Source organism: Arthrobotrys flagrans (assembly GCF_004000055.1).
Source record: "Arthrobotrys flagrans strain CBS H-5679 chromosome Unknown unitig_1, whole genome shotgun sequence".
NCBI lineage: Eukaryota > Fungi > Ascomycota > Orbiliomycetes > Orbiliales > Orbiliaceae > Arthrobotrys > Arthrobotrys flagrans.
This window is the reverse complement of record NW_027137556.1, coordinates 4,298,038-4,325,430: the sequence shown is the minus strand read 5'-3', so window position 1 is coordinate 4,325,430 and position 27,393 is coordinate 4,298,038. Positions and strand designations below refer to the sequence as shown.

The 27,393-nt window shown below is 44.8% G+C and overlaps 5 protein-coding genes and 1 further gene across 5 annotated transcripts; 3 read left to right on the top strand and 3 right to left on the bottom strand.

Moving 5' to 3' along the window:
• Positions 1 to 5,543: 5,543 nt before the first annotated feature.
• DFL_009280 lies at positions 5,544 to 8,802 on the top strand.
• A 3,947-nt stretch (positions 8,803 to 12,749) lies between these two features.
• DFL_009279 (uncharacterized protein) lies at positions 12,750 to 14,059 on the top strand (the record flags this gene model as incomplete). The annotated part of the gene is made up of 3 exons (XM_067639140.1): positions 12,750 to 12,927; positions 12,999 to 13,766; positions 13,824 to 14,059. 3 exons carry the CDS (start codon positions 12,750 to 12,752, stop codon positions 14,057 to 14,059), a joined length of 1,182 nt encoding a protein of 393 aa, XP_067486959.1.
• Positions 14,060 to 16,749: 2,690 nt separating this feature from the next.
• Positions 16,750 to 18,977, bottom strand: DFL_009278 (uncharacterized protein; the record flags this gene model as incomplete). The annotated part of the gene is made up of 2 exons (XM_067639139.1): positions 16,750 to 17,783; positions 17,846 to 18,977. 2 exons carry the CDS (start codon positions 18,975 to 18,977, stop codon positions 16,750 to 16,752), a joined length of 2,166 nt encoding a protein of 721 aa, XP_067486958.1.
• Positions 18,978 to 20,092: 1,115 nt separating this feature from the next.
• Positions 20,093 to 21,476, top strand: DFL_009277 (uncharacterized protein; the record flags this gene model as incomplete). The annotated part of the gene is made up of 4 exons (XM_067639138.1): positions 20,093 to 20,200; positions 20,315 to 20,533; positions 20,610 to 20,686; positions 20,747 to 21,476. 4 exons carry the CDS (start codon positions 20,093 to 20,095, stop codon positions 21,474 to 21,476), a joined length of 1,134 nt encoding a protein of 377 aa, XP_067486957.1.
• A 288-nt stretch (positions 21,477 to 21,764) lies between these two features.
• Positions 21,765 to 22,583, bottom strand: DFL_009276 (uncharacterized protein; the record flags this gene model as incomplete). Its single annotated transcript, XM_067639137.1, has 1 exon — positions 21,765 to 22,583. One exon carries the CDS (start codon positions 22,581 to 22,583, stop codon positions 21,765 to 21,767), a length of 819 nt encoding a protein of 272 aa, XP_067486956.1.
• A 3,505-nt stretch (positions 22,584 to 26,088) lies between these two features.
• Positions 26,089 to 26,632, bottom strand: DFL_009275 (uncharacterized protein; the record flags this gene model as incomplete). Its single annotated transcript, XM_067639136.1, has 2 exons — positions 26,089 to 26,322; positions 26,393 to 26,632. The coding sequence occupies 2 exons, from the start codon at positions 26,630 to 26,632 to the stop codon at positions 26,089 to 26,091; spliced, it is 474 nt and encodes a 157-aa protein (XP_067486955.1).
• Between the last annotated feature and the right edge of the window lie 761 nt (positions 26,633 to 27,393).

Below are 27,393 nucleotides of genomic sequence, written 5' to 3'. Positions count from 1 at the left end.
GAAATTGATATGGGATGGAGCTAGCTTCTCGGTAAAACATATTTATCCGGTGAGTAGTTCTTGATATGACATTTGGACTGGCATTTTCACCATATACGGTCAACTTTGCCTACCAAGTCATCTGAATCGGTGACACTACTCCAAATAGAGATTATAATCAACTGACAATACGCCACGTATGTATGCTGAGTTAAATACGTTACTTGAATCCAGCGCAACCTCTGACAGCAAGCCGCACGACTCAGAGTTGATTGCAGGACCAGCCCGCTGGCAAGACCCCCTAGCGATGCAATATTGGTTAACTCCTGTCGAATCGTGGGGTCTCTACGTCGTCGAATTTGGTTACACGGTACAATCAGGTGGTCGTCGTGTTTGTATTAGATACCAAGTCATCGTGCATATAAGGCGCGGTTTCTCTATGTAAGTATGTCTGTACCTTGCCTAACAAGATAGTAGAATAACTACTTAGTCAAACTCAACCTTTTGTGACAACTAGATGAACGAAAAAAGTAGATTTGTGTGAAGAATATCCAGCAAATGGGCTAAGGTAGCATAATTTCTCGATGAATTAATTCATTGTGGGAGACCCGAGTTAATATTTTCCAGAGTACCCACCATCAGGAAGATACCTGCGCAGTGATCTCATCCCGAATGTGTTTTCATGTTGTAGTTTTTGTGTTGTCCCGATCCTGTTGCTGTTCTAGCCGGTTCGAGGCCGATTCGGCTGGCCGAGTCCTAGCCTTAGTCTGGTGGATCCTAGCCGGTCCGGGCCGAGTTCTAGGCTAATCTGGTGGACTCTTCTAGGCCTTTTCTACAACATGGTCAACCTTCCAGGTGCCAAATTCAACTTTTATCATTCAACTTCGCTCTCGCTGTCAGATATCCTCCACTATAATATGTATATAAGTGCGTACTCTTTCATAGAGCATCGATTTCTCAGGACGAAAACGTTAGAAACACTTGGATCTGGGCCGGAATCATCTGATGAAACGTTAGCGCTACTACAACTTAGTATAGGAAGTGATATATTTCCCACATACGAAAACTTCAGTTAATTTATACATTAAAAATAGTTTACAAAGTTATCAGAAACTGAACAGCATGCGTGTGTCTCAGGGACATCTTTGAACCCCCTGATAGCACGGAGATTATATATAGCAGTCACAAGTATACTACCTGAAAAGAAACCTAAGTGGGCTGGATTAAGTTACGTACATGCACTTCCTCGACGATTAGACATGGAATTGTGGACGAAAACTTTAGCGGCGCTAAAAGAACCGGAGCTGAGTTTGAAAAAGGGATTATTTATCACAATAACGAAAATATATACTTAATAAAAACATATATCCAGTGATTAAAGTCTAGAATAACGACGAGCGGGCATGTCATCTAGAAGGACCACTCAAGTCTTGCCCATGCCCTAGATACCCAGACTATCTTCGTATCTTATGACCTTCTAAAATAAAATTCGAGCGGCCTTTAAGGGGCTGCCGCCAAGGTTGCAAATAATAAAGAAGTCCAGATATATAGGTGATCTTAGATCCCGACAGCGAGTAAACCAGAGGGAAGCAGCGCCAGCTATGCCCAATATACTATTGCCTTTTATAACATACCTACATCTGTTCTTTGGAATGCCGTATCACGAAGGATCAATTCACCTTTAAGGACCTACTCTTATTCGCCGCTTCCGCGATGTTGAGATTCGGTTTCCAAACTTCCATGACTCCTCACTAAGCGTAAAGAATGCGATGCCGCGGCGGATATAGGCGGAAATGTAATACCTTTTATGGCCGCATACGCCCGACTATCACACGACACCGAACCACATATAACTAACCGTATATCACGCGGAAGGCTGGAGGAAAAGATCAGAAAGATCGGGTCTAGTTATAAATGAACAGCCTACATGAAAGTATACACATAAACTAAGAGAGAATTGATGACTAAAATGTATGCGTGTACAGAATGAATTATTTGGTATGTGGGGGAAAGGTAGGATATGTATCTGTATGTACCCGCACCTATTCGTAACTACTGCACGGTACCATCGTGGTACATATTGATATATTTGCAGATCTGATCCATCAATTCTTCAAATAGTACACGAATTTAAATCAAAGGATATGAGAAAATATAATCTAATGATACAATATGTACGGCATCTCAGTCCCTTATTGCAGCATTGCGGCTCGTCCTTTAACCCAATCCTTCTTAACCGCCGAGATCAAAATCGTGATCTCGATCAATATCGCGAATCGTGCGATTACCTCACTTGGACTTATCCTTTAAAACCTCTCCACTTTTCTGACCTACTTTATATCACGAAATATATTCTATCTTGATGTGAGTCTGTGCTCGCTTGGTTCGGATAACATCCAACAAAAGATTGGAACTAACCCATGTTTGTCCTCGAAGGACTGGTGGGATTACGTGCTAATGTTGGCAAAGATTCATAGTTATTAGCTCTTCGCGACGAATGTGTAGCAGTTCGCAAGTCAACTGGATAACATTTCCGAAAGCTTATCAAGATATGCCGTTGTGACTAGTCTACTCCACATCTGATCAACACCGTCTATACGACCAAACACCTCGCTGCCACCAAAAAATGGGAAAAATCAAGGATCTTTACAAATAAAACACACAAACGGTGCTGTACTGTGTAGACGGCGTTTGAGCAGCCGAGTTTAGCCAATCCAACACCCGAAACTATGGTATAATATGCATACCGGATGTCGCAAGGGGTGCATCGATGTATGTAGTTTGGCAAAAGAGCGTCGGTGTTTAATGCGCGTTCGCTAAATTTTGTTTGTAAGATATACATGGGGTCGGCAGAGGGATAGGAAAAAGGTGGATTCGATTCGCCTAGATCTTGTTGTTAGACAAATGTAGAGATTAGTAACTAGTTTGCCCGTTGATCCTGGATGAGGATCTAGGCGTTTATAGGTGGGGGAGATCGTATACATGTACGTTGAGGTTACGATTTTGGATGACTTGGTGGATGTTGAAAATTTGGTGAAGAAGAAGGGATTTGAAATCCGAAAGAGATTTGGGAGAACACTGGATACTGAAACTTTGCAAAATATCAGGGGCTCCAGAGCCTTAAGCTCTCAAGCCCTCTCTGCCACAGGAGGCCAAATAATACTATCATGTCATGAAAACTCTGAATTCATTGAACATTCACCTCATTGAACCTAAAGGAAATCCAGGCCTTCATTTAGATCATTTAGGTGACTAAGCCCTCCTGCAAGGGGTCTAAAAGGCCTCTTTGACTTTTCTTTCAGCTTGCACATCATGTATCATATCCCGTTGCATTTTGTGGACTAGATTTGTGACCCCCGCGGCCCCAGCTCAACGGTGACCTAGCGTAATTGATGAGTCTACATGTATGAGGCTAGGGCTAACGGAAGATCCTAAGAACCTTGCCCTTGTCGAGGCTACCTTTTGCCATCGCCATGGACTCGGGTCTAGCTGTTGTGCTAGCTAGTTGATTCGGTTCTCTGGTTCATCCACTGGTATCGGTAGATGCTTTCCTGATTCAACCTGCTCACCCGGAAAAAACCTTGATCTACACACAATGGGAAAGGAACGGGAAAATTTTTAAATGCGAGGCGGTATGCAAGAACGCGGAAAAGCAATCCTACAACTTGCGAACCCACCCGGGTACCCTTTACTTCGGAAAAGATCTCCAGTAGCCACTGTCACCAGGATAAACCCACACTTTGACAGCGACTCCCACATTATGAAAGCCTCAGGCGATGATGGAACTACTCATTCGGGCAATGCATTGAAGTCTTAGGTAAAAGTTGCATAACTTTAGCAAACTTTAATAGACAAAAGGTTCAATTGTACATGACCTATTACGGAATAATTTGATGCGAAGAAGCGGAAGTAAAATATGAACGGATTTGAAAATATAAAACTGGGGTGTACCTTTGTTATGGGGTGTGTATCACTTCCAATTGAGGTCCGAATACTTTGTCAAAAGGCAAATAAAAAGGAAAACGGTAGTGGAAAAAAGAAGAAAAAAGGTCTCGCTCGCTCGCATATGCGCATACCTTCTACATCTGTAGTATGCACGAGACAAGGATGTACCAAGAAGCAGAAAGTGGAGAAAAGGTGGAATGTGTGTGTGCAACATGCATCCTGCAAGCGCCGCTGCACGGTTCACTCGTCAGCCGAGATTCCACAAGATCTTAATTCGACCCACCCCCAAACAGCCTTTGGCAATACACCTTCCAAGCCCCAAATGATGCCATCGCAGTTTCTCGCAACGCTACTCGTCGAAATCCCAAAATCGACCCCCAACTTGGCTGAACGTGTGAATTGTTGGCAAATGTAGCCTCCCGGCTTGTAAACTCTTGTTATCTGCGAAATTCAGGTGGTCAAGACCTGACAAGAGTCTTGTTCACAGCAATTGATGGTGAGGACGAGAGAATAGGCTGAGCACAAGCTTTCGAAGACTTTGACAAGAGTTTGGGGGAAATATTGGCCAATGCTTGACGACGGGACAAGAAACGGACAAGAGATCTATCGTGTAAAAGTTGACGACACTGTATAAATTCAATATTTGTTGGTTTTTCTTCTCTGTGATATTCTGGAATAATTTAAAAAACAATCTTTACTTGTACAGGAAGAAAGCTCGAGGAGATCTCCGAGATCGCGAGTAGCTTTGGGCTCCACTTTGGTACCTTATTAGCCTAGTAGGAAAAGAAAACTGGTGCGTACCACGTATGGAGAAGAAACCTTGCTTGATAGAAAGTGGGATTTTTTTAGTAAACCATTACTATTCCGGCGATCTTGAACGGTCACGAATATGATTTACGAGGCTAGTTGCATTCAACAGTAGCGAGAGGAGGAACCCTTGGGAGAAAGATGTCTCAGGAAGAGCAAGAGCCCATGCAATGCGTGGTCGATCGCTCCCCTTCGAACCATTCGTCATTTACTTGTGTATGAGGACTGGTATCTTCAGCTAGTCAAGTACTTCCTTGATTTCTTTTTTAAGAGGTGGGAGATTGAGATTGTTTGGTGGCGTTTCTATTGATGCAGAGTGATACGAACTTGTAACTCGCATGCTCTTCAACTGCTTTTTAGGATAGCGAGGTATTATCCGGTGATAGATATTGATACTACTATGTTTTGGACTGCTCTTGAATTTTGGGGCTGGTTTGAGTTCATATGGAAGGTTCGGAAATATTTTTTTGCTGTCTAAAAAGCTTTCTAGATGCCTCGTACCCCATACGCGTGTACGTACTAATTATGGATGACATGTAGATATCCTTGAAGTAAAAAGCGACGGTGATATATTAATCGTTATAGATCAATTGAAGTTGAAGAGAGTTTCAATCGGCGAGGTCAATTGTCATAGTTCAATTCAGGGTCTAGTCGGTATAGCATCCTGTTGGCTGCTAAAGCCTCGCTGCCTCGTGGTTTCACCGTTTCCTTGGGAATTCTTGGGGGCGGTCACCCCTCATTTGCCATGGTGGAGGTGTTGAAATGTCGTTCGAATTGCCAGTTATTGCGTGATCCGCCTGATACAATCATACATGGTTCTGATTGGACAAATACGCCAAGAATGCCAAGACGCATCGTCCGATAGGTCCCGCGACGACCGACTAGACCCCCAAGAAGCAAAACACGACGTCAACTTACATGCCAACTCCCATGTAAGTTACAAAATGTCGAGGGATGAATTTCGTCACTTACGATAGGCTGCTTCGTTAGTTACTCAGTAGTGGGTATGTCCCCAGGTTCTTTTTCCTCGCCTGCCAGCATATGAGTTAACCTAAACCACCCATCCTGCATCGACATCAGCCGCCCCAAAGTAGCGGGTCCGGACGTCCTCACAGAAGTAGACAGCCTCCACGGCCGTGGAGATAACTTTAACATCCCGGTCGTGCTAAACTAGTAGGCTCTAGTTAGTGCATCGCCTAAATATCAACCTTTTTTTTTTTTTTTCCCCTCGGGGTCAAATTTGCTGCTCGTATGATCAAGCAGAACATGAATTAGACATGCACACGGTACCTACCACACCCATGTGGCTAGATGGGGGAGGTGGTCAGGATACATATAAAAGAAGGCACCTCCTTCTCATTCATCCTGAGATATGTCGTGCGCAGCTGTCCAACATTCCAATATCCCTTTTGCACGCGACTCTGCATCCATCTAGACGACGAGGATCGGTATTGCCTTTTTCGTAATCCGGTAGAGTCATTCTCAATAGAGCCATCTTCATCATGGCTTCCTGGCAGAGAGGTGCTGCCAAAGTGCTTGGCATCAAGCTTGATTCCGACATCAATGAGGGTGCCGTCACCCGAGGAGAGTCTATCCAGTCAACCGACACCTATGTCGAAGAGGAGCCAACCATCGGGGAGTGGTTCAGAGACCTTATCCCGAACAAACATGAGGCAGTCGAGTTCGTGAGCTCGCTTTTCCCGTTTCTCCAGTGGATCGGAAACTACAATCTTTTCTGGCTCACCGGTGATCTTATTGCCGGTATTACCGTTGGTTTCGTCGTCGTTCCACAAGGAAGTAAGCATTTGCCAACCCTCTTGGTTTTTCTGCCTTTTTTTTTTTTTTTTTCCCGGGATGGTTACACAGAACCCTACATGTTATATCCCATGCTAACTAATGTGATGTTTACTATAGTGGCATATGCCCTTCTCGCTCAGCTTCCTCCCGAATACGGTCTTTACTCGTCATTCGTGGGTGTCATGCTCTATTGGTTCTTCGCTACTTCCAAGGATATCACTATCGGACCCGTCGCTGTCATGTCTACCCTAGTCGGTAATATCGTTCTTAAAGCCGAGGAGACTCACCCACAATTCACTAGAGCGCAAGTTGCAAATGCTTTGTCCGTTATTTGCGGTTGTGTCGTCTTTGCCATTGGTATCTTGAGGCTGGGATTCGTAGTCGACTATATCCCACTTCCAGCCATCGCCGCTTTCATGACAGGTTCCGCTCTTAATATCGCTATGGGCCAGGTTCCCGGTCTTTTCGGTATCTCAAGCAAGATCGTCAACAACCGTGAGCAGACTTACAAGGTTTTTATCAACTTCTGGAAGCATATCGGTGCCGCCAAGATCGATGCCGCCATGGGTCTTAGCGCTCTCGTCTTGCTCTACATCATCCGTATTCTCGCAAACCGCATGGCCAAGAGGTTCCCTAACTACAAGCGAACTTGGTTTTTCGTCTCAACGCTGAGAACTGCTTTCGTTATTCTTCTCTACACCATGATCTCGTGGCTCGTCAACCGAAACAGACGCGATAACCCGGCCTTCAAAATCTTGCTAACCGTCCCCAAGGGTTTCCAGCATATGGGTGTTCCGGTTCTCAACGGCAGCATCATCAGCTCTTTCGTTGGAGAGCTTCCAGCTGCTGTCATCGTTTTGCTCATTGAACATATTGTAAATTATTCCCGGTCCACTATATACACGAGTGCGAACTAATGCATATAAATAGGCCATCTCCAAATCCTTCGGTCGTGTGAACGGCTATCAGATCAACCCATCCCAAGAATTGATCGCTATTGGTGTCACCAACATCTTTGGACCATTCTTCGGTGGCTACCCCGCGACTGGATCTTTCTCCAGAACGGCTATCAAGGCCAAGGCCGGTGTTAGAACCCCAATCGCTGGTGTTATCACTGGTATCATTGTTCTTCTTGCCATCTACCTTCTCACCGCGGTCTTCTACTACATTCCAAGCGCCTCCCTCTCCGGTGTCATCATCCATGCCGTCGGTGATCTTATCACCCCTCCTAATGTCGTTTACCGATTCTGGCGCGTATCCCCAATTGAGGTAGTCGTCTTCTTCGCCGGTGTCTTCGTTGCTGTGTTCAGCTCCATCGAAAACGGTATCTACACAACCATCTCGGCTTCCGCTGCCATCCTTCTGTTCCGTCTCGCCAAGGCTAAAGGCCACTTCCTCGGCCGCGTTCGTGTCCAAATTGTCCCACCAGAGAACATCTCGACCGAAACCGTTGGAATTGGCGGCTACGGAGCCACTGGCAAGTCCAAGACCGACCCAGAGATCAAGGGTGCCAAGGGTGGCGAAGCTACCAGCGAATTCTCCGAAGCTCATCGCCACGACGTCTTCCTCCCAATCGACCACAAGGATGGCTCCAACCCCGCCATCAACATCGACTCCCCATTCCCAGGTGTTTTCGTTTTCCGTTTCTCTGAGGGCTTGATCTACCCTAACGCCACTCACTACAGTGATCAACTCCTCGATTACGTCCAACTCAAGTGCCGCCGTACCTCCCTTGATACCTTCGCCCGTCTTGGTGACCGCCCATGGAACGACCGTGGCCCAAGACATTTGAGTCTCGACGAAGACAACCGCCCAACTCTGAAAGCTATCATCCTCGACTTTTCCGCTGTAAACAATGTTGATATCACCGCTGTTCAGACATTGATCGACACCCGCAACAATCTTGACAGGTACGCCGCACCCGACCACGTCGACTGGCACTTCGCAGCCGTTAAAAACCGATGGACAAAACGTGCTTTGACATCTGCTGGTTTCGGATACCGATCTGAAGATGTCGGGACCAACTCCGAGACCGGAAAGGGACCATGGAAGCCACTCTACTCTGTTGCCGAAGTCAGCGCTCGTGTTGCCGGTATCGATGGTACCAGCGACGATGGTGCTAGCGGTAGCAGTATTAAGAAGTCAGATCTTGAAGCCGCTCCTAGCCAGACCGTTCAGATCTCGAAGAGGAGGGTTTTAGTCCACTCCATCACGAGACCGTTGTTCCATGTTGATGTTAATGCTGCTTTGTTGGCCGCGCAGGAAAATCTTTAAGTTCTCATTTGAGACAAAGATACCGGATGTTTGTTTTTTTTTCTTTTTTCCTGACTTGAATTTTTTTTATATTTGTAATGATGGTATAAGGTATCTATAGGATTGGGTTTGGGGGTTACATACCACTTACTCTATTCGAGTAGGTTAGTCTTTTGATGGGTTTTGGTTTTTTAATTATTTAGCTACGATATGGCATTATATTATATTACCATGGCATGCGTGAAGGTTTTTGTTCATTACGATAGCCGGGTTTTTATATAGTGATTCTTAGGATAGCGGATATAATTCATAATTTCAACGTTGAAGATTTTTTGCCTGCTCTTCAAAATCTGCCGTAAACCAGCCCACTCGGTTTGATACGAACATGCGATAATCCATGATACCAGCCACAAAGCCTTGGCTGGTACCTGACCAATTCGACACTCTCATTCTAGAGCTCAAGAAACAATATTCAGCCTCATACACTCTTTCAATCTGTATCAAACGACGACGCTTATCATCAAAAAACATCTTCGAGGCCAGGCGTTTTTCTAGTGGGCTATACCCCGCACAACGTACTGCAGGAATGCAATCGTCGACATCTGCACAAAATGCAACATGCAGGTATGCAAACCCACACGTGAAGCATCTCTCACAGCGCATGGATTGTCACCACCCAATGCAAATAATAGCAAGAAGCCTTATCTGATCTCGGAAAGTGCGGAGGAGCTTATGGAGCTGACAAAGGCAACGTTAAGTTAAAGTATTTAAGCTCACGACGAGGCTACATAAGATGGGACTAAAATTAAGGTTACGGAAAACTCGGCATTCGGTCGGGGAGGTACGATCATGTGGCGTTTTCGGTCGGGGAATAGTTGGGGACGTGTGACACATGTCCTGGAATGGGAAGATGCGAAAGAAGACATAATGAACTTGCTTAACTACAGAACGTTAATGTATATTACTTAGTTTGGCAGAAATAGCTGTGGTACTTTTTCAGCTGACATGTTTCAGAGGTCAGATGAGGATGATTTTGTGGTTTCGAGATGCGGGGTTTGCAGTGCGGTGCACGGCAGTTGCTTGAGCTTTGTTACAGACTTTCATGGATACAAATGGGTTCATTCATTGTAAAGAAAAGCGGAGTCGGTGTTTATTTGGGGTATTTTTTTATAATATATTCAGCGCGGGGTTCTGTCGCCATGCCTCAGTTGTAAAGCTAGCCTTTATATCAACTAGTACTATTAAAACCGTGAATATGATTGATAGCATATGAGATCCGATACCTAGCTTATGAGTTAGATCTAAAAGGGCTTTAAAGATTTTGAACCAACTAGATGTGGTTATCGTAGCACGTTTTTTTCTCGATTTCTTGTCGTCTCCGCAGATCCGGTTCAAGGCAAAGCTAGGGCTTTGGATTTGTGGTATCATAAATTAATTTTCATCCGAAATGTTTATGGCGTATACACATTATCGCTGAAATGTTAGTCGATTACAAGGATTTGGTTGTATACATGTGAGGTAAATGATAATCCAAGGGGATCATGGCGGCAAGGTACCTACGAAATATTAGAAAACACCCCTCCTCCGAATTCCAAGGAGATAGATCCATAGAACTAGAGCGTTGAGAAATTCGATGAATATTATCACTATAACTGATAGTGTGATTATACGACGATATGAGACCGGACAAGGTCTTGAAAACTTAAGCAGTTGAACAAATTTGAGTGTTAGACCTTTCACCTTGTCATCAGATTGAGTATTGTCAACCGACGGCCCAATCCGACCTTCAACCAAGCCGGCATAGTATAGTGGTTAGTACGTATCGTTGTGGAAGCTGAAAGGCATTACACTCCCGATACAGCCTCAGTTCGATTCTGAGTGCCGGCAAATCGGTCTCTCTAAATTTCTTTTTGCGTGTGTGTGGTATTTTTTTTGAACAACCCAGTCTGGTCGTGACGAGGAATGAGTTCGCTGGTTCTATGTTTATAAATCTGGATATATATGCTGTATTGGATAATGTTGCTATTATAATGCTTGGTGAATCAAATACCTTTCATGATTCAATTTATCTAAAATTTTGAGTAGACAATGAATTAGTTATCTACTAGCTATCACCAGTTCGAACGTCGAGTGTGTTAGAACACTTTATATTTTGTTCCGTGAACTCTAGTTGACCGTCTGTCTCTATATTTCAAGAATTGGCGCGAGAGACTAATCTATACCAAAATTTAGTTAACCAGCAATAAAGCTTACGGTCTTTGCTTTTCACGAATATAATGGCAAAGAGAGGTGTTTTACTATTAGAAGTCGCATGTCTGCGTGGCTGGTACGGGTCTATGGTGATTCCGATATCTCTAGTTCATAAATTCAACCATCTAGCTGAGTTTTGGATATGTTCTTAGGCCTCTATCTTATGGCTGATCGTATGGCTAAGATATATCGCAGAGCAATGAAACCGCCACCGGTCGACATGCATGATACTGAGCAGTAGAACTTGCATGATAGCAGAGTACCGATTGCGAAGGCCCGGTTATTCAGGTACTTAATACTTTAAACCTCTATTGGGGGTGAATATAGTCGATGGCGTGGTATACGTACCCCAATTCACAACGGACTTGACTCGGTTATTATTCCTTTGTCTATGTAAGTATCACAATCCATACGAACGACTTACTGCTATATATTTGCAATTTAGTAACGTATCCACGCACAGGGATGGTGCTTTCTCAAATATAAATACTGTACATTTCACTTGATCGGATTGACGATCCACTTCACACATCTACAACGGTCCAAGATTCTCGTCTTTTTGATCACACACCTTTAATATGTCGAAAACATTTTGAATACACGGTTGACCACGGGCAAAACTAGCACGATTTCACGTGTAGTCTGATGGGTCTCGAACGGAAGGACAATCGAAATACAAACCCGTTTTCTATGATACCTGGGATCTAGTCCCCAAGGTAGATGATGAGAAGACGCCGAAAGTTCCGGTTCTCAATGCTGAATACTTTCCCTCAATCGCCATCCCTACGTCAGGAACCTCTGCGTGTCTTATGTTGAACATAAAGTCTGGCACCGCATGGTTCAAGGATCCGGTAGAAGGGTTCTTGAGCCCTATGACGCAAAGGGTTGGAATTATGGTATCTTGATCGATCTTAATTTCGTCGGTACCAGTGCAGGTGCTTTGAAAGGCGGCAAAGCTATTCCACCGATCGTGTTGGATCGTTTGACTAAATTCACCAGCGATGATCTCAAAATCTCCTATCTTTTTGCAGATCTTAACTCAACAGACCTGATCCGATTCGACCTCGCACACATCGACTAGTACTGACAATCCGCCTAAGACGCAAGACGCCTTTGCCATTTTTATGGCCAGCTTCTCGAGGGGTATGCAGGAAGACCCAGCGAAAAACCCCTATATACTGGGTTATACTATCACCAAAAAAGCTCAGACACGCAACCCAGACCAAAACGTACCGCCGTCCCTGAAACCTATTGGTCGAACCTTTACACACTACAAAGATCCCCGAGAGTCAGAGAGAAGCAACGTCAATTTCTTTCTGAACATACAAGGAGGTTTAGGTGGTAATTCGGAAGGTATTCATCTAACACTGGGTAATTTCGACGACAATTGGATTGGCTATTCAGAGGATTGTAACGGCAAGATAATTTACTTAAGTCACTGTCTGTTAGAAACGCTTCTTCTCAAGCCATTCTACGACAGCTTGTCCAAACGACAATACGACGTCATGACAAAAGCAGGATTAAACATATCTAGGCCATCTAGCTTTGCAGCTGCCGGTTTCTGGTATTTGCGTGGGAAACATTATACCATATCGAACGTTATGGAAGGGGCGATCAGTGTAAAAACTATTATGATGTGACTTGGGACATAACGTCTACTACCATAACTCTCAAGTTCGTAGGTTATATATACGCGAAGAAGAAGACTGTTACGAAGGATGTTGGTTGCGACGCAAGTTGTTTCGGCAATTAACCTCGCCAATTGGTCTTCAAGCATTACGATAGCCGCGAGCAAAGATTCGAATGGTAACCTGATAGTCACAGTCTCAGAGCCGGCTACTCATATCGATAATTCCGCCAACAAAGAGGAAAAGGACACGTGCACCATAGTCATAGGTATTATTATAAAGGTCCTGGAAGACTTTTTAGACAAGCTTACGCTTGGTCTCACTGATGGCTTCTTCCAGAGACTTTTTTCCGATCTTCTGTTACCGAAGGTGGGAGATGCTCCGAAGTCTTTAGATTTTCTAAAAAACCTAGGCTCTTCTATTCTCTTGTGGCTCTCACGGTTGCCACCAAAAAGAACTCCTCCTTAACATTCGACTATAGCCCAGGCAATCCTCGCATTCCAGAAACGTACCGAAATTTCACCTATAATAGTATTGCTGTACCTACAGCCCAAGTCCAGAGAGAGTTTACAAGCTCCGACTTGTACATATGTGCATCTACTGGTGTGTATCGCATCCCAGGAGGAAAAGCAGATCGTATGGAGCAAATAATAGTAGATATCAAAAACGCGTATGGTGCAGCGGTTACATTAACAGCCGACAGTATATCCTTATGGGTAGCTGCGAGCCCTAATTACCTCGATTGCATATGCAGACGCAAATCGGATACTAAATATGGACACGTCAAGTGGAGTCCTCCACTCAAGTTTGCAACCAATGCTCTACATGTTTGTTCCATGAGAAACACCGTAACCGATACCAATGAGGTTTTCACTGTCAACCTGGACGCCTCCATATCACACTACTGGCAGGATCTAAAGTCGACAAACTGGTTCAGCAAGAAAGCATCCCTCAAAGGAAAGTCCTTCGTCGTAGATCAGAAACCTTACACGTCTCAGATACAGATTGTATCGGACGGAGTTCCACTCTCAAATTTTGAAGTCAAGATCACATCTAGTGAATGGCAGTATTGTCTGATAAATGGGCTGATGTATTCGCTCGATATCGGTACTCTGGCTAATGTTACCACGGATGTTTTGGGCAGTATCACTATCATATGACCAGCAAATGACGGCTATCCTCCTATCCTCCATCTTCAATCCAATTCCTTTTCCGAGACAATCAACATCTACCCAAATGGAAAGATACAGCATTACCTTCGAGGAGTGAAAAGCGGCGACGATCTCAGAGCGGCTCGGACACAAGATGGCAAGCAAGTCCTAGACCCAAGCATAACTAAGGACCTATCGGATAGCGTTGCTGGAAATATCAGCTCTCTTAATGACATAATCAGATCCTAGTTTCCGCCTGTCGGATCAAATATCATTTTTGTTTCCGTCGAGGGTGCGGTTCATGCTAGAATAGACTAAGCATACATTTGACAGAACGTTCAATTCACACATACCTGATGGCCCCTTAGTCCGCGTGAGTACTTTAAAGGGAGCGTGGGTCAATATGGTCGATGAAGCAGCTTCCTTTCACACTAAAGATGTCTTGGCCCAAGGCTTAATTAATAACCTCAGCGACTTTGCGGACGACGTGTGGCATTTTCGAGAATTTTGGTACCTCTGCTATTTCCTACATTAAGGATGGTATCGTATATATCAAGAATGTCATATTTTTCGTAATCTAGAAAGCTCGGGAGGGTTTGAGCTTCATCTTGACCATGGCTAGTAAGGTTTGCGCATACTACTGGACCTAGGTACTGAAGCTAGTTGGAATCGATATTGAGAAGGTAATTGACTTCCTACTCGCTTTGTATACATTATTATGTAAAGTTACTGACCGAATGATCGATACGTCCTTTAGATATTATCGTAGTTTAGACATACAATGGGTTGGGATAAAGTCTGGGCGACACATCAAGTTTTAGCCGAGTCCATTTCTAGTGCGTATATCTTCAAGATTTAACATCATCGAAATTGTAGTCAGTAATATATAGTTACGGATAGTTACTAAAGATATTATTAATTGAACTACAGACCTAATGAAAGACGCAAAAAGCAGTTCAACACCGGTCCGCGGTGTCTTTACTAATGTCAATATCAAAATCCGGGAAGCAGTAATCCCAGAGTCTCTGGGGACCACCTCTATTAACAATATAAAGAAGCTACCCGACATTAGATCCGTCCAAAATATCCTCATGTCACCCTAAGGAAGCTATGCTTTCAATCTGCTACGACAGAGCTCGAGCGCTAGTTCGATTCAAACAGCAGTCCAAACCCGCACTGACAATGTTACCGCCAACGACCTTCTGACCTCGTTCTATAATGACGTCTTAGAACCTGCATTCAATACTATTGTAACTTCACTCGATAGAGATGCAGAGGATTTGATCGATCTATCCAATACCAATTCTCTAGACTAACCACGTTTCCTTGTGGCGGATATTGCTGATGGAATTGTCAATGTGATTGCTACGATTGTTGATGGATTCATGAAATTCTTTCAAGACATCGTGTCGGAAGCCTTTGACGTACTGACTGAGACCCCTAGATATCCCAATTCTCCGCGAGCTATGGAACTTCATCATTGGGCCTTTTGATGCTCAACAAGAGTTTACAGCCATCAATGCGACATGTTTGTTGATTGCTTTACCGACAACGACCGTTTGCACGATTCTCGGGAAAGCGACCCCAGACCAGTTCAACAGGGGCTTCAATGCGGTAGATTTCCCTGAAAAGTTTATAGAAGCCATCATGTAAAACTTCAGACCAGTGTAGCATGCCCAATTGGAAAATGATTCGCTAGCTAAAGGACTGGAAGATGAATCTGCGGCAGTCGCGAATGACGATGACTCAATTAAAGTATGGTCCCAATATGCGGGATTCTTCGCGCCCTACTCAGGACTAGTAGCCAATATAGCAGACACCTAGCATATGCAAGGAGGAAGTAAAGATCTAAAAATAATTCTTACAGGCGCTGGATGGGCAGAAGCATTCTTATCTATCCCCATTAGGGATACGACGAACCTCTTTGGACGCTCATTTTGCGATATGTCGCTTTCACCGTCTCAACTGGCGTGCAATGTTGGACAAACCCGGGACGCAAAGGGGGAGACAATAGTGAATGCTGTTGTTCTTGTGATTGCCGTCGCTGTCAACATTAATTGGTGCAAATGGGGATGCTTTGAATTGGATTACTGATCTATCGGGAAACACAGGTGGCCTGATAGCTAGAGCGATCGATCATCCATATGCAACCGCCGGGGGCACCGCTTTGAGCTTTACCAGCGATGTTGTAACTTTCATTAATGCCTTCTACACGGTAACACATAGCAAGGTCATTTATTTTATATTCCATTGCACTAAAGTTGTCATCAAAATGCAACAGAGCCTATTATAAGCCAAAAACGAAATCAATAACCAGAAATCCAACATATCCAGCCAAACACCAGTCCACTCACAGAAACTCGACTACGCTAGGCACTTCTTGGAAGAAATATAGCACAATCTCGCTCTAAAATCGACAGCTGACTATAGGCGAAACGGGGTTTGGGGTTTTAGATATCCGAGAGCCAGGAAGTTGATCAATATTTAATGTCGAATAGTCTTTTCCAGGGAAACAGGACGGCTAGTTGGCGGTGCTACACGTCTACACCAGGATATCAAGTGCTTGAGCTTTAGGAACCATTTCGAAGGAACAAAAACGCCAGACATTGAAAAAGTAAAACACTGTAAGCACCTAAGCGAACCTTTCTAATAATTCCGACAACGTGAGGAAGTCTATACAACCGTAGCTAAATATAATATACAAAACTTCGAAGAGAAAATATCGCCAACTTCATCCATAACGTTATGCATAAATTACCCTCAACAAATCTACAAAGAGAAACTCGCTGAAATCGTAAACTTAGGTATCATGTCGAAAACCGCTTCAAAAATGGAAAACCAAATGGCCTTTTTAAAAGCCATGCGAAAAATACCCCCTTCTCCCTAAAATCCTTCCCATTCTCCTATCCCTCCGGATCACTTCTATCCCCAATAGCAGCCTAACTCCAATCAGAGCTTACCCTTTCTTCCTCACCCCCATCCTCCGTACCATTCCCCTTCTTCTTCCTCCTCTCCATATCCCTCTTCTTACTAGCCGGTAACGCTCCAGCAGCTGCTAATATCTCTTCAATCTTCCCCCTTTTATAACTGACCGCCGAATCCAATGGCCTCCACCGAAATATATCGCGTTGATTTAGGTCGTAGCCTTCTTCAATAAGTTTCTGGACTTTCGTGACATCATTATACAGGATCGCAGCGGAGAGGGCAAAGTCGCGGAGTTTGTTGATATCCTCCCGATCCACCCCCATGTTTTTTAGTATCTCCAATACTCGTTCGTTACCCGTCGCACCCGTCAATAACGCAGGCGTTATCCCTCCATCCGCAGACTTCGCAACTCTCCCGCCGTAGGCCAAAAGTGTCTGTAATATCTCCACCATTGTATCTGGATCAGTATTCTTCTTCCGGCATATTAACGCTATATCCTTTCTATTCTTTCTAATCGTTGCGTTAACATCCGCGCCGGATTTTACCAGTACCCTCAAAGCACCGAGGTTATGTGCCGCTACTGCATGATGAAGTGGTGAAATACTGTCATGATGGGAACGGGCGTTTATATCCTCCCCCTTAGATATCAAATACTCCACCATCTCCGCATCAGCATACCATATCGCGTTCCTCATCAACGTCTGAGTTTTATCGTCACAATCTCTTAAATTCGCGCCACCAACTTCGATTAGTTCTTTTATTAGCTCGAGTTTGTTGAGACGGATGCACATGTGGATGAAACTGAAGCCCATTGAGACTTCTGCGAGGCCCAGACCGTTGGGTTTGGAGAGGTTGGAGATGGTGGAGGTTAGGTGTGCCGGCGTTAGGTTTGTGGAGGAGGTGTAGTAGCGCATTACTAGGTCGACGCCGAGTTTTAGAGATGTACGGGAGCCGATTGTGGATTTTTGCATGGATGTCATGGTGCTGCGGAGGTTGAGGCGTTCGGGGGAGGGTTGTGAAGGAGGAGGGGAGCGGAATTTGGGGTCTTCTGTTAAGTATTATATTAGAATACCTGTTATGAGGTACGAAGATTGGCGTTATCGATCTTACTAGACGACCTTGTCTTCGGTTCCACGATAGGTGGTGAAGACCGAAGTTTTTCACGTTCGTGAACATATTTTGCGATGGCATTTATCTTTTGTCCTTCTGTTAGATTTGAGTTTTTAAATTCTAGGTCGATTTGGCGGTTTATGTCGGCTAGTAGGGATTCGGTGTCTCCGTCCGATGGTGAAATGTGGCCGAGTGATTTTGTGTACTTGGATATTATCTTATCTGCTTCCGTACGGTACGAGAAGGAAGAATTTGGATCACCGGGCGAAGAAGATTGGGGTTTATTTGTGCTTGTGGATTGAGTAGATAACCGTGGAGGTGGAGGGGGAAGCGGTGTTCTATAAGTCCAAGGTGTAGGAGCAGTAGTAGTCGTATAATTTGAATTTTCATCGTCGTCGAAAGAAACATCTATATCCTGGCTACCTATTGATATCGGAATCTTCGGCGGAATCCTTGGTGTGTAAACAGGTATCTTTGGGGGCAGTGCCGGTGCACTGGGACCTCCCGTGGTGATAGACGTGTTGTAACCTTGCGTCCTTGCCGGTGGAGGAGGTGGAGGTAGTATTCTCTTCCCTACTATGGTGACCATCTTCTCTGATACAGGAGACTGTGCAGCAACAGGAGGGTTGGACAGTAGTATGGATGTAGCGGGTGTTATATTTTCTGCAGCAGCATATTTGGCAGAATCTTTAACAGCACTTTCCATAGTGCTATCTACTATAGAACCAACTGCCGTACTTTCCGTGCCACCAATACCACTACCAGCAGTAGTCCCTCCATTCTCAGCGAACTTGTAAAAGTCGATCGCATCAACATGTTCCTGCCGGGATTGCCAATAAGACAATTTAGCGCCCAAATCCTCATGTTCAAGCTCTCTTAACCCTCCTCCTCCGTTACCATCGCCACCGCCAGCTCTACTACTAAATCTGACTGAAGTCTCGAGTTTTAGTGAGGACCCGGCTGATGTTGAGGGTGCTTTCAGGGGATGTTCTGCGCGCTCATGCGAGGCCGTAGCACCTGCTAGGGAATTCTCGCTTGTGGGTGTATGAGGCTTCCCAGCGTGGTTGGAAGGCTGTGCTTGGCGTTGAACTAGGTGGATTTCATTGCTTGATGGGGATAAGTTGGATGACATGGTACTAGTGTGTCATGTTATGGGCAGTCGGTTCCCGGGAGCTTGCTGTTGGCTGTTGAAGCAGTTGATGGTTTTGTTTCGTGGGATTTGGAGGATATGCCATGGAGAAAGGTCCATGGGTCCCGTCTGGAGCGTTCGGGCCTGGTTAGCGAGGCGATAGTGGGGTTCAGCCATATGTGGCGGTGCAATATTCAAGGCTAGTGTGCTAATGTGTTGATGTGTTGGGGTTGAGGTTCAGAGGTCACGGGATCGCCTGAAACGGAAGCCGTGACGGAGATCATATCAGTTCTCGTTACGATTGCCGGAAATAGACAGTTTATTGCAGCTCTCAAGTCCGCTTCAACACATTCCATACAACTGGCGAACTGCTTGAGAAACCAGTACGAGGCTGAGAAACCAGCCGGGCAGCTGTGATATCAAATCCTTCCATGATACCGATATAGATATCTCTATCCTCTCCCTGGCTGATATCAAAAGCTTCATAACTTTCCCACCCCTACGGTAAGTAACATGTGTCTATATCCGGGTATGCATATGCTTTTAAACGCACATGCCATCTCTTAGCCCATACATACCGTGGTTAACCCGTCGGCAAACCTCCCAAATCCCAACCAATCGGTTACCTCCATTTCCCAGTCCCGGTCGTGTGCAACCGCCCAAACAAAACCCACCGAAAGCTCAAGGTTCGTTTTGCCGCACGAAATACAAACTTGCCTCGGCTCAAATCGAATCGCTTCTCTCTTTATGCATATTAATCTTAGCTTACCCCAGACCAATTGCAACCGGTCGCTGTTCCCGTACCTGATAGCTAATATTAATACAGTACTGAACACCACCAGCATCCTCCGAACGGCGTCGCCGAAAGTTATATTGGCTTAGTTCCGGTTTAGGCTTCACGAGTTAAGGAAGCTCGGGACTCGGGAGGAAATTCTCAGGAGGGACAAGTAATTGTAATAAAAGAGTAGGGAATGGCCGACGATCGATGTTCCTCCTTTCTCCCTCTTTCTTTTCAACCACACCCCCATGCATGCATACATTGCTCATGCATTACATTAATAGTAGACACGAATAATTGAATAAACGGAAGAGATCGAGCTCCTTCGAATATACTGAAAATGTCAGCCGTCGGCCCCGTTCGCCAGCCCATCGATGTTGCGTCGCTGGAGAAATACCTAATATCCCACGTTCCACGATGTTTCCGGGCACCGATAACGCTTAAGCAGGTATATATTTCCTCGTTTCTTCCTCCCACTAACCCCTAAATATTTAAATCTATGTCTACGGAAACTATCTTTTTATTAAGAGAATTGGCTGACGCATTTGTTATATAATAATAGTTCGGCTACGGCCAATCCAACCCAACATACCTCGTCCTCAACGGCGATGGTCGAAAATATGTTATGCGAAAAAAGCCACCAGGATCGCTGTTGTCGAAAACTGCCCATGCGGTGGAGAGGGAATATAGGGTCCTTCATTCTCTACAGGATACACCGGTGCCGACGCCGAGGGTGCATGTTCTCTGTGAGGATTCGTCGATTATTGGAACTCCGTTTTACGTATGTCTTCTTTTTATATTATTTATTCTATCCGGTGGTATCCTGAAGGATTAACGGTTTATATATGCGACGACAGATTATGGAATTTGTGAAGGGACGTATTTTTGAGAATTATGCGATTCCAGACGTTAGTGCTTCTGACCGGAAGTTAATGTATGGCCTCTCCTTCCCTTCAAACTATACTACCCATACTAACGATATATATTATTCCAGCTGGAAATCCGCAATCCAAACCCTCGCCCTCCTCCACTCCATCCCCCCCGACAGCGTAAACCTCCAAAGCTACGGGGCCCCCTCCAACTTCTACCGCCGCCAAATCTCCACCTGGACCAAAATCCACGCCTCGCAATCCGCCACCATCGACGCCGAATCCAAAAAACCCATCGGCAACCTCCCCCACTTCCACGAAATGCTAAAATACTTCGGCGACAACCTCCCACAAGACAGAAATACAATTGTTCACGGAGACTTCAAGATTGATAATTTGATATACCACCCTACAGAGCCCAGAGTCATCGGGATCGTAGATTGGGAGCTATCGACTCTAGGACATCCACTATCTGACCTTGCGAATCTGTTGACGCCGTTTAGTTACATTAATCCGGAGGTGACGGTGCCGGCTGAAATCTCGGCTCATAAATATAACAACGATCTTAAAACTCTACCGGGAGTTCCAACGCCAGTGGAGTTGTTGGGATGGTACAAGGATATTGCGGGGTGGGATCCAGCCCCGGATATGAACTTTGCGTTCGCATTTACGTTGATGAGGGGGAGTGCTATTTTCCATGGGATCGCGGCAAGGCATGCTATGAGGGTTGCGAGCAGTGCTCAGGCTTATGAAAATGGAGAGAAGAGGTGGGGGTATAGCGAGCTTGCGTGGGAATATACTAAGAAGCATAAGAAGGAGGTTGAAAGCAGGAAGAAGATTGAGCCGAAGTTATAGATGGGATTTAGCGGTGTATTATAGCTTGTTGCTTCGTTTTTTAACACCTTTCCTTTCCTGTAACATTGGACAGGGTTTGTTTGGTATAGAAGTAAATACACAGGAAGCATGGATAATGCAATTGAATCATGATTATTCATTAGTTCGGCGCTCTAACTATGCAAAGGGAATCATCATATACACTCAAAGGAAAAGAGAAACAAAAGAGAAACCGCTTAATGCATCATAAACGTATGTATATACCATGCATCCATCATCCATAAAACAGAGGCAAAAAAACAAAAGTCATTAAATCATAAACAACCCAACAAGCATCCAAAACAGCGCCCCTCCCACGACATAAACCCCCTTATTAACCTCCACCCTTCCTCCAGCGCTACACCTATACCCCAAACTCTCCCAATAAGCACACCCACGTGGTGCATACGTCTCTTGAGCCACAATCCTAACAACTTGTGGTTCCTGATATATAATAGTAGTAGCTGGCGGTTGCTGGTATACCACCCAAGTAGTATACACCTGCGGTTGATAAATCGTGACAACAGAGGTAATGGGTGCGACTTGAACCACCACCGTCGAAGGGGCGGGGTATACGTATGCCACACTCTGCGAGATAACAACATTACCGCACTGTCCGTCTCCACCGTTTCCAGCTGACCCATCGCCGGAGTTGTAGTTCCCGCTATTACCATTACCGCAGTTGTAGTTTCCGGAGTTACCGTTGCCGGTGTTGTAGTTTCCGGAATTACCGCAGCCGGAGTTTTCGATGCCGGAGTTTGTGCATTCTTGTCTTTTTTCTATGTCATTTGCTTCTCCGTCTTCATCTTCGTCTTCTTCGGGGTAGTGGACGTCCCAGGCTGGTGGGAGAGGTAGAGTGGTGGAGGTTTTGGCGTATATTGTTGTAGTGACGGCGGGGAGGTGGGTGGTTACTAATGTTCCTGGTTGTGGTTGGGTGCCTTCTTCGGATGAAGAGAGGGGGGATTGAGGGTTATCGACCCAGTTGGTGTAGTGGGAGAGGGATGTTAAAAGACGGTTCCAGATTGGAGATGGGGATGCTGTGGCTGTGGATATAGAGAGGGAGAGGAGGAGGAGGTTTGTTGGATGCATTTTTTCTTCTCTTTATCTCTTTCCTCCTTCTTGGTTTGGGTAATATAAGTTAACTTTGGTGAGTACCTAAGAAGTATATATAAAGGTGATGAAGCCGTGAATTTGGATCGTGATAGGGATGTTTGGAGAGGATGAGAGGTGTGTTGTGGTGTTGTTACAGTTTTTCTCAATAAATGTCCTTGACGAGTACCGTGCCGTATTATGCCGTCGCTGAAAGGGCAGTATTGACGGATTCGAATTCTCGTTGACGAACAGCGAAATGAGCTGAGCTAGAAATGGTCCCTGAATGTATGTATCACCCCCTTTTATCTCCCGTCTCTCTTTATACCGTTCGAAGTTGAAAGTGAAAAGTCGAGACTTTCGGTACCCTTAAGCTATAAGTCGAGGGTTGCTTGCTTCCCAGATGAAGGTTACCTGCAGCAAAACCGTCGCACGTACGAAATGAATGTTCTGTCCCAGATCTTAATGTTCGTCCCAGGTCTTTTTCGCCGGTGCGGAATTTGGTAAAAGTGAAATCGAGTCGAAAACAGCTTGCTGGAATGAATACTCCGATGGAAAAGAAATTGGTGAAACTGCGGGGCGGGAGAGAGATCAAGTCGTGATAAAGTAAACTCGGGTTTGAGTACCGCTGTATGGAGAACTCGAAGGTGTTTGTATGTACGACGAGCAGGGAAGCTGCGTTTGAGCCGTGATGAGGTCACAGGTGTGCGATGGGTCACGGTCCCTGTCTCTATATGTCCTCCACAATATCTTAACAAGAATCTGTCGATAAGAAGAAAGAAGAAGAAATCAAAAATAAAAAAAGAATGTACTTGTGGCGGGAGAAACACTTAAGTACTAGACTCACTGCAACTGAGGAAGTCGTAGGGCTGGGAAGGAGGTTTCTCGGTTTCTTGATTCCGAACACGAACGCCTGGCAGGTGGGCGCTACTAGCTCGATGTAGCTCTGCGCTCACCTCTCAGCGCAGCATGGCAGGTCTTGGTTGGCTAAACCCCGAGACTAGCTTTTTTTTTTTTTCCTTCTCATTTTTCCTTGGTGATGGTGATATCAAGGATTTCAAGCCACTGGCCATTGGCAGCAGGGTATTGCATAACATAGGCAGAACAATCTTGAGTGTAATAGAATCAGGAGGTGAGAAATTCAAGAGCCTGATTTGACCTGGAGCTACTTCCCATCAAGAGCGCCTGGAGGGTGTGATGTTCCAAATTTGGGGTTTTCCTTTTCTGAGTCGATTTTCATAGGTATTTCAACTTGTCCATGCAAAGTCACTGGCCAACACAGCGGGCTTCCCTTGCCGCTCCGCTGTCTGGCGCATTTTTTGAATGGGCTTCATGATGAGGCTAGGCCTTCTTGGGGATGTTCTGGAAATCAAGGAGGCTGGAAAATGAGGTGAGGTTGAGGATGTGTCTCGCTTGAATCGGTTTAGGCGCATTTTCCGGGCAAACCAGCCGAGGATGTTTGTGTGCTTTGGTTGTCGGCTGCTGGACTAATTTATCTGGCTTGGTGGATGTCAGTGCATTTGAGCTCCCAATGGATCAGTAGATCGGAAGAGTGGTTAGCCGTGTCAAGGCTGCAGCTGGGAATTAAAGTATTGAAACACGGGAATCTGTGTACACAGCTGGGGTGCATGGATTTATATCGCCTTTGGCCGATCTCAATGTTGCACAGAGTTTATATGCCTTGGATACGATTGCATCACCAAGTTGGTAGTTTTTTATCAGTGATATTGTCGCCAAATTGATATTAGAGAAGATGCTTTCGAATTCGCTTCTAGAAGTATTCTATCGATAAGTCCAATTCGAATCGACTTGAATATTGATATCCCCCGCCATGACTCGAAGGCCCTCGGTTGGACCCACCAGAGAAAAGACATGAAGAATGGAGGCCGTGATGAATAATACTTATGTAATCGATACCCTTAGCGACGAAATCTCGTGTCAAAGAATACGAGTCTTTTCATACGTATTTTGATCTTAACTATGGCATCCGTGACTTAGAATTCGAACGGGCCCAGAAAGCTAGATGGCCTGGCAGACAACGCGCGTTACGGTGAAATGCAACAATTCCTCCCATATAGCATTTAGGGCAGTAATCCAAAATGGCAGCGCAAGCTACTACACAAGAATCCTCTTGGATGGATAAATGACCAAGATAAAAAATTATAAGGATTTACAGATTTATATTCTTTTAGTTCGCTACCAAGTATTTAAATTAAACCTCAAGTCTTGCACTACATCGAGGACACTACCCGGTTTGTCTAAGCATCGAACGGTGACATCTCTAAGAAACATGTCTTTTAAAGAGTAAGCCACTTTTTGATTTAAAAAATTTATTGTGTTCAAGCTTAGCTTCGAAGCTAGTTCAAGCTCTCAAAACTTATGCGCATCTTACACTCAGAACCCCATTTTACACCTTCGCCCCACCAGACATTACATTAGTCGTGGGAGAACAAGAGTTCCCCGTCCACGAATACGTCCTATCGCCACAGCCGCACTAGGATCCGAAAGAAAGGAAGCCTATGAAAGACGCATCAAATTGCTTGAAATTCAACTCAATATCATGATCGAAATCTTGAACTGTCTGTACAGAGCACCCCGACACCCCCCCCTTAGACACCGGAGACACCGGATTTTCCAATATGTCAATAGCCAGAATGAAGGAAATACTACACCCCCACGACTCCCTTCAGATAAATGCTACGAGAGATTAGTCGCAGAAGTTAGGAACTGATCCGACTGTTTGCCACCCGAACGGGGACGGACATGGGGCTTTTATTACGTTCCATCGCAATTATACTAGCAATAATGCGGAGATTTTGAATGATATGTATAAATCTGGATGTACTATTAGTAAGGAGGCTATGACTAAACTAGTTGTTATTACTGCTTGTGATAACAAGGGACCCGAGTCTCGATTATCGAGGTTTGCAGCTGCAGCTGAGAAACTACCGGTTCCTGATGGGAAATATTTCTGGGATATTTCTCTCGCATTGGTGGCTTTACGGATGTCTAGGTAACTTGAATTGCCAATGTATGATATAGACGTTCGTTACAGCAACTTCATCATTATCCAACACGATTCTCAAATGTATCCCTACTTCTATGAAACGTCAATATCTACGGGATGAAATTCGATGGCATTAAAATTGGTGACCGCAATACACAAATATGGTTACGAGACTGCGCATTACAGTACTATTAAATTCCCTTCCTTTTTGCGGTCTTCCGCGAATGAAAACTATAGAAGTAGTTTATTTTGTAAATTTGTTCTATTGCATATATTTGTCTTTAATAGCGGTGCACAATTCTCCGCAGCCCGAAGACTCCTCCGGGTCAATAATATCCTGATAATCTTCCACGCCACAACCGCGACCGACACCCTGGCAACGGGGTCGTAGCGAGTTCCTCGTCTGTAGTATAAATATCGACACTACTCACAACTGCCGTTAGAATTTATATCTGCCTTCAACTCGAATGAAGTCTGATTTGAACCATGTTTGTCTACCTACCGAACACTCGCTCTGAGGATCCTTTCAACTTCCTCGAATCTCCACTCCTTGTCGTACATAACCATTGCCATGGCTTGTTTAACGTTATTATCGGCGAGTCCTCTAACCATTTTGAGAGTGGCAGCTCCATCATACTCCGGCTCAAGTGTTGTTAAAATCTCAGCTGCTTCATCAATATACTCTTCCATGAATTGCACAGCGTCTTCAGACTCGCCATAAGTTGGTGGTTCCTATAAATATTAGCGAGTAAATAAAAATAGAAACATCTATAAAAGTCTCTCAAACTGAAAATAAAAGAACTTGAGGCAAACGTCTGCGCCGTCCCTTCGCCGTAAAGGCCAAATCACATGAACTCCTCTGAGCGTGGTCTTTCGGTACCAAATCTTCCACGGCAAGCTGAGTGTAGTAAGTAATTTGGATGGAAATTAGTAATCTGGGGCACAAAATCAGATCGTATTTGTGTACGTTTGCTAAATAGTATGCATGTTCGTCGAAACTTCTATTGTTCTCGCAAGTCTCCTGCACTAAAAGTGATATCATAAGTATCGTGGGGGGAAACACCAAACTAAACAGAAGAAGCCCTTCTAGATCTCATAAAATATCGTTAATAACAGATGAGAGACGATGTGGAGTCTCCACATGCAAGGCTGGAGCAGCAGGAGAGCCCGTTTGTTGAGTGAGGTGTAAAGGAGTTGATACAAACAGTGTTTCCTTTCAAAGAAACAATATAACAATCTATTGGGACTCAACTCTGACCACCTTACCATGGATTCTGCGTAATAATTTCCATTAACTTCCGCAGTAGCTATGGGCTAGGCTAAGCCTTAGGCCCTACGACTTTTCGGGACACGCTCAGGGTTTTGGATCGTACTCCAACGCAAATTTGTGTATTGGATTTCTGGCACAGCAAGATGCGAGACATTCGTATTCTGCCTTACCGCACAACCTGGACCCCAGAATAAACTAGAAGCGAGGATTTATTATTAATGCGATTGGTGGAAACGATTTAAATCTCCTAAGGTAGTGGTGGATATCCAGCTACTTCGTTGTTCAGCTTCCACATATGAAGGTGAGTGTATTTCGGTGGTTGCAGGAGTACTAGCGCTGGCCATGGGCGTAGTCATATTGTCTATCCAGCTCTAGGGCATGCAAGATATTGATATATATTTGGAAGAACACTGGAACATTGCTGCTAACTAATTTGGAACGAACGGATAAACAAAAAGCGAAAAAAAAAAAACATCATGTGTACGTGCTAGGTCAACAAAATTAATATAAGGTCTAGGGGAACGATGGGATAT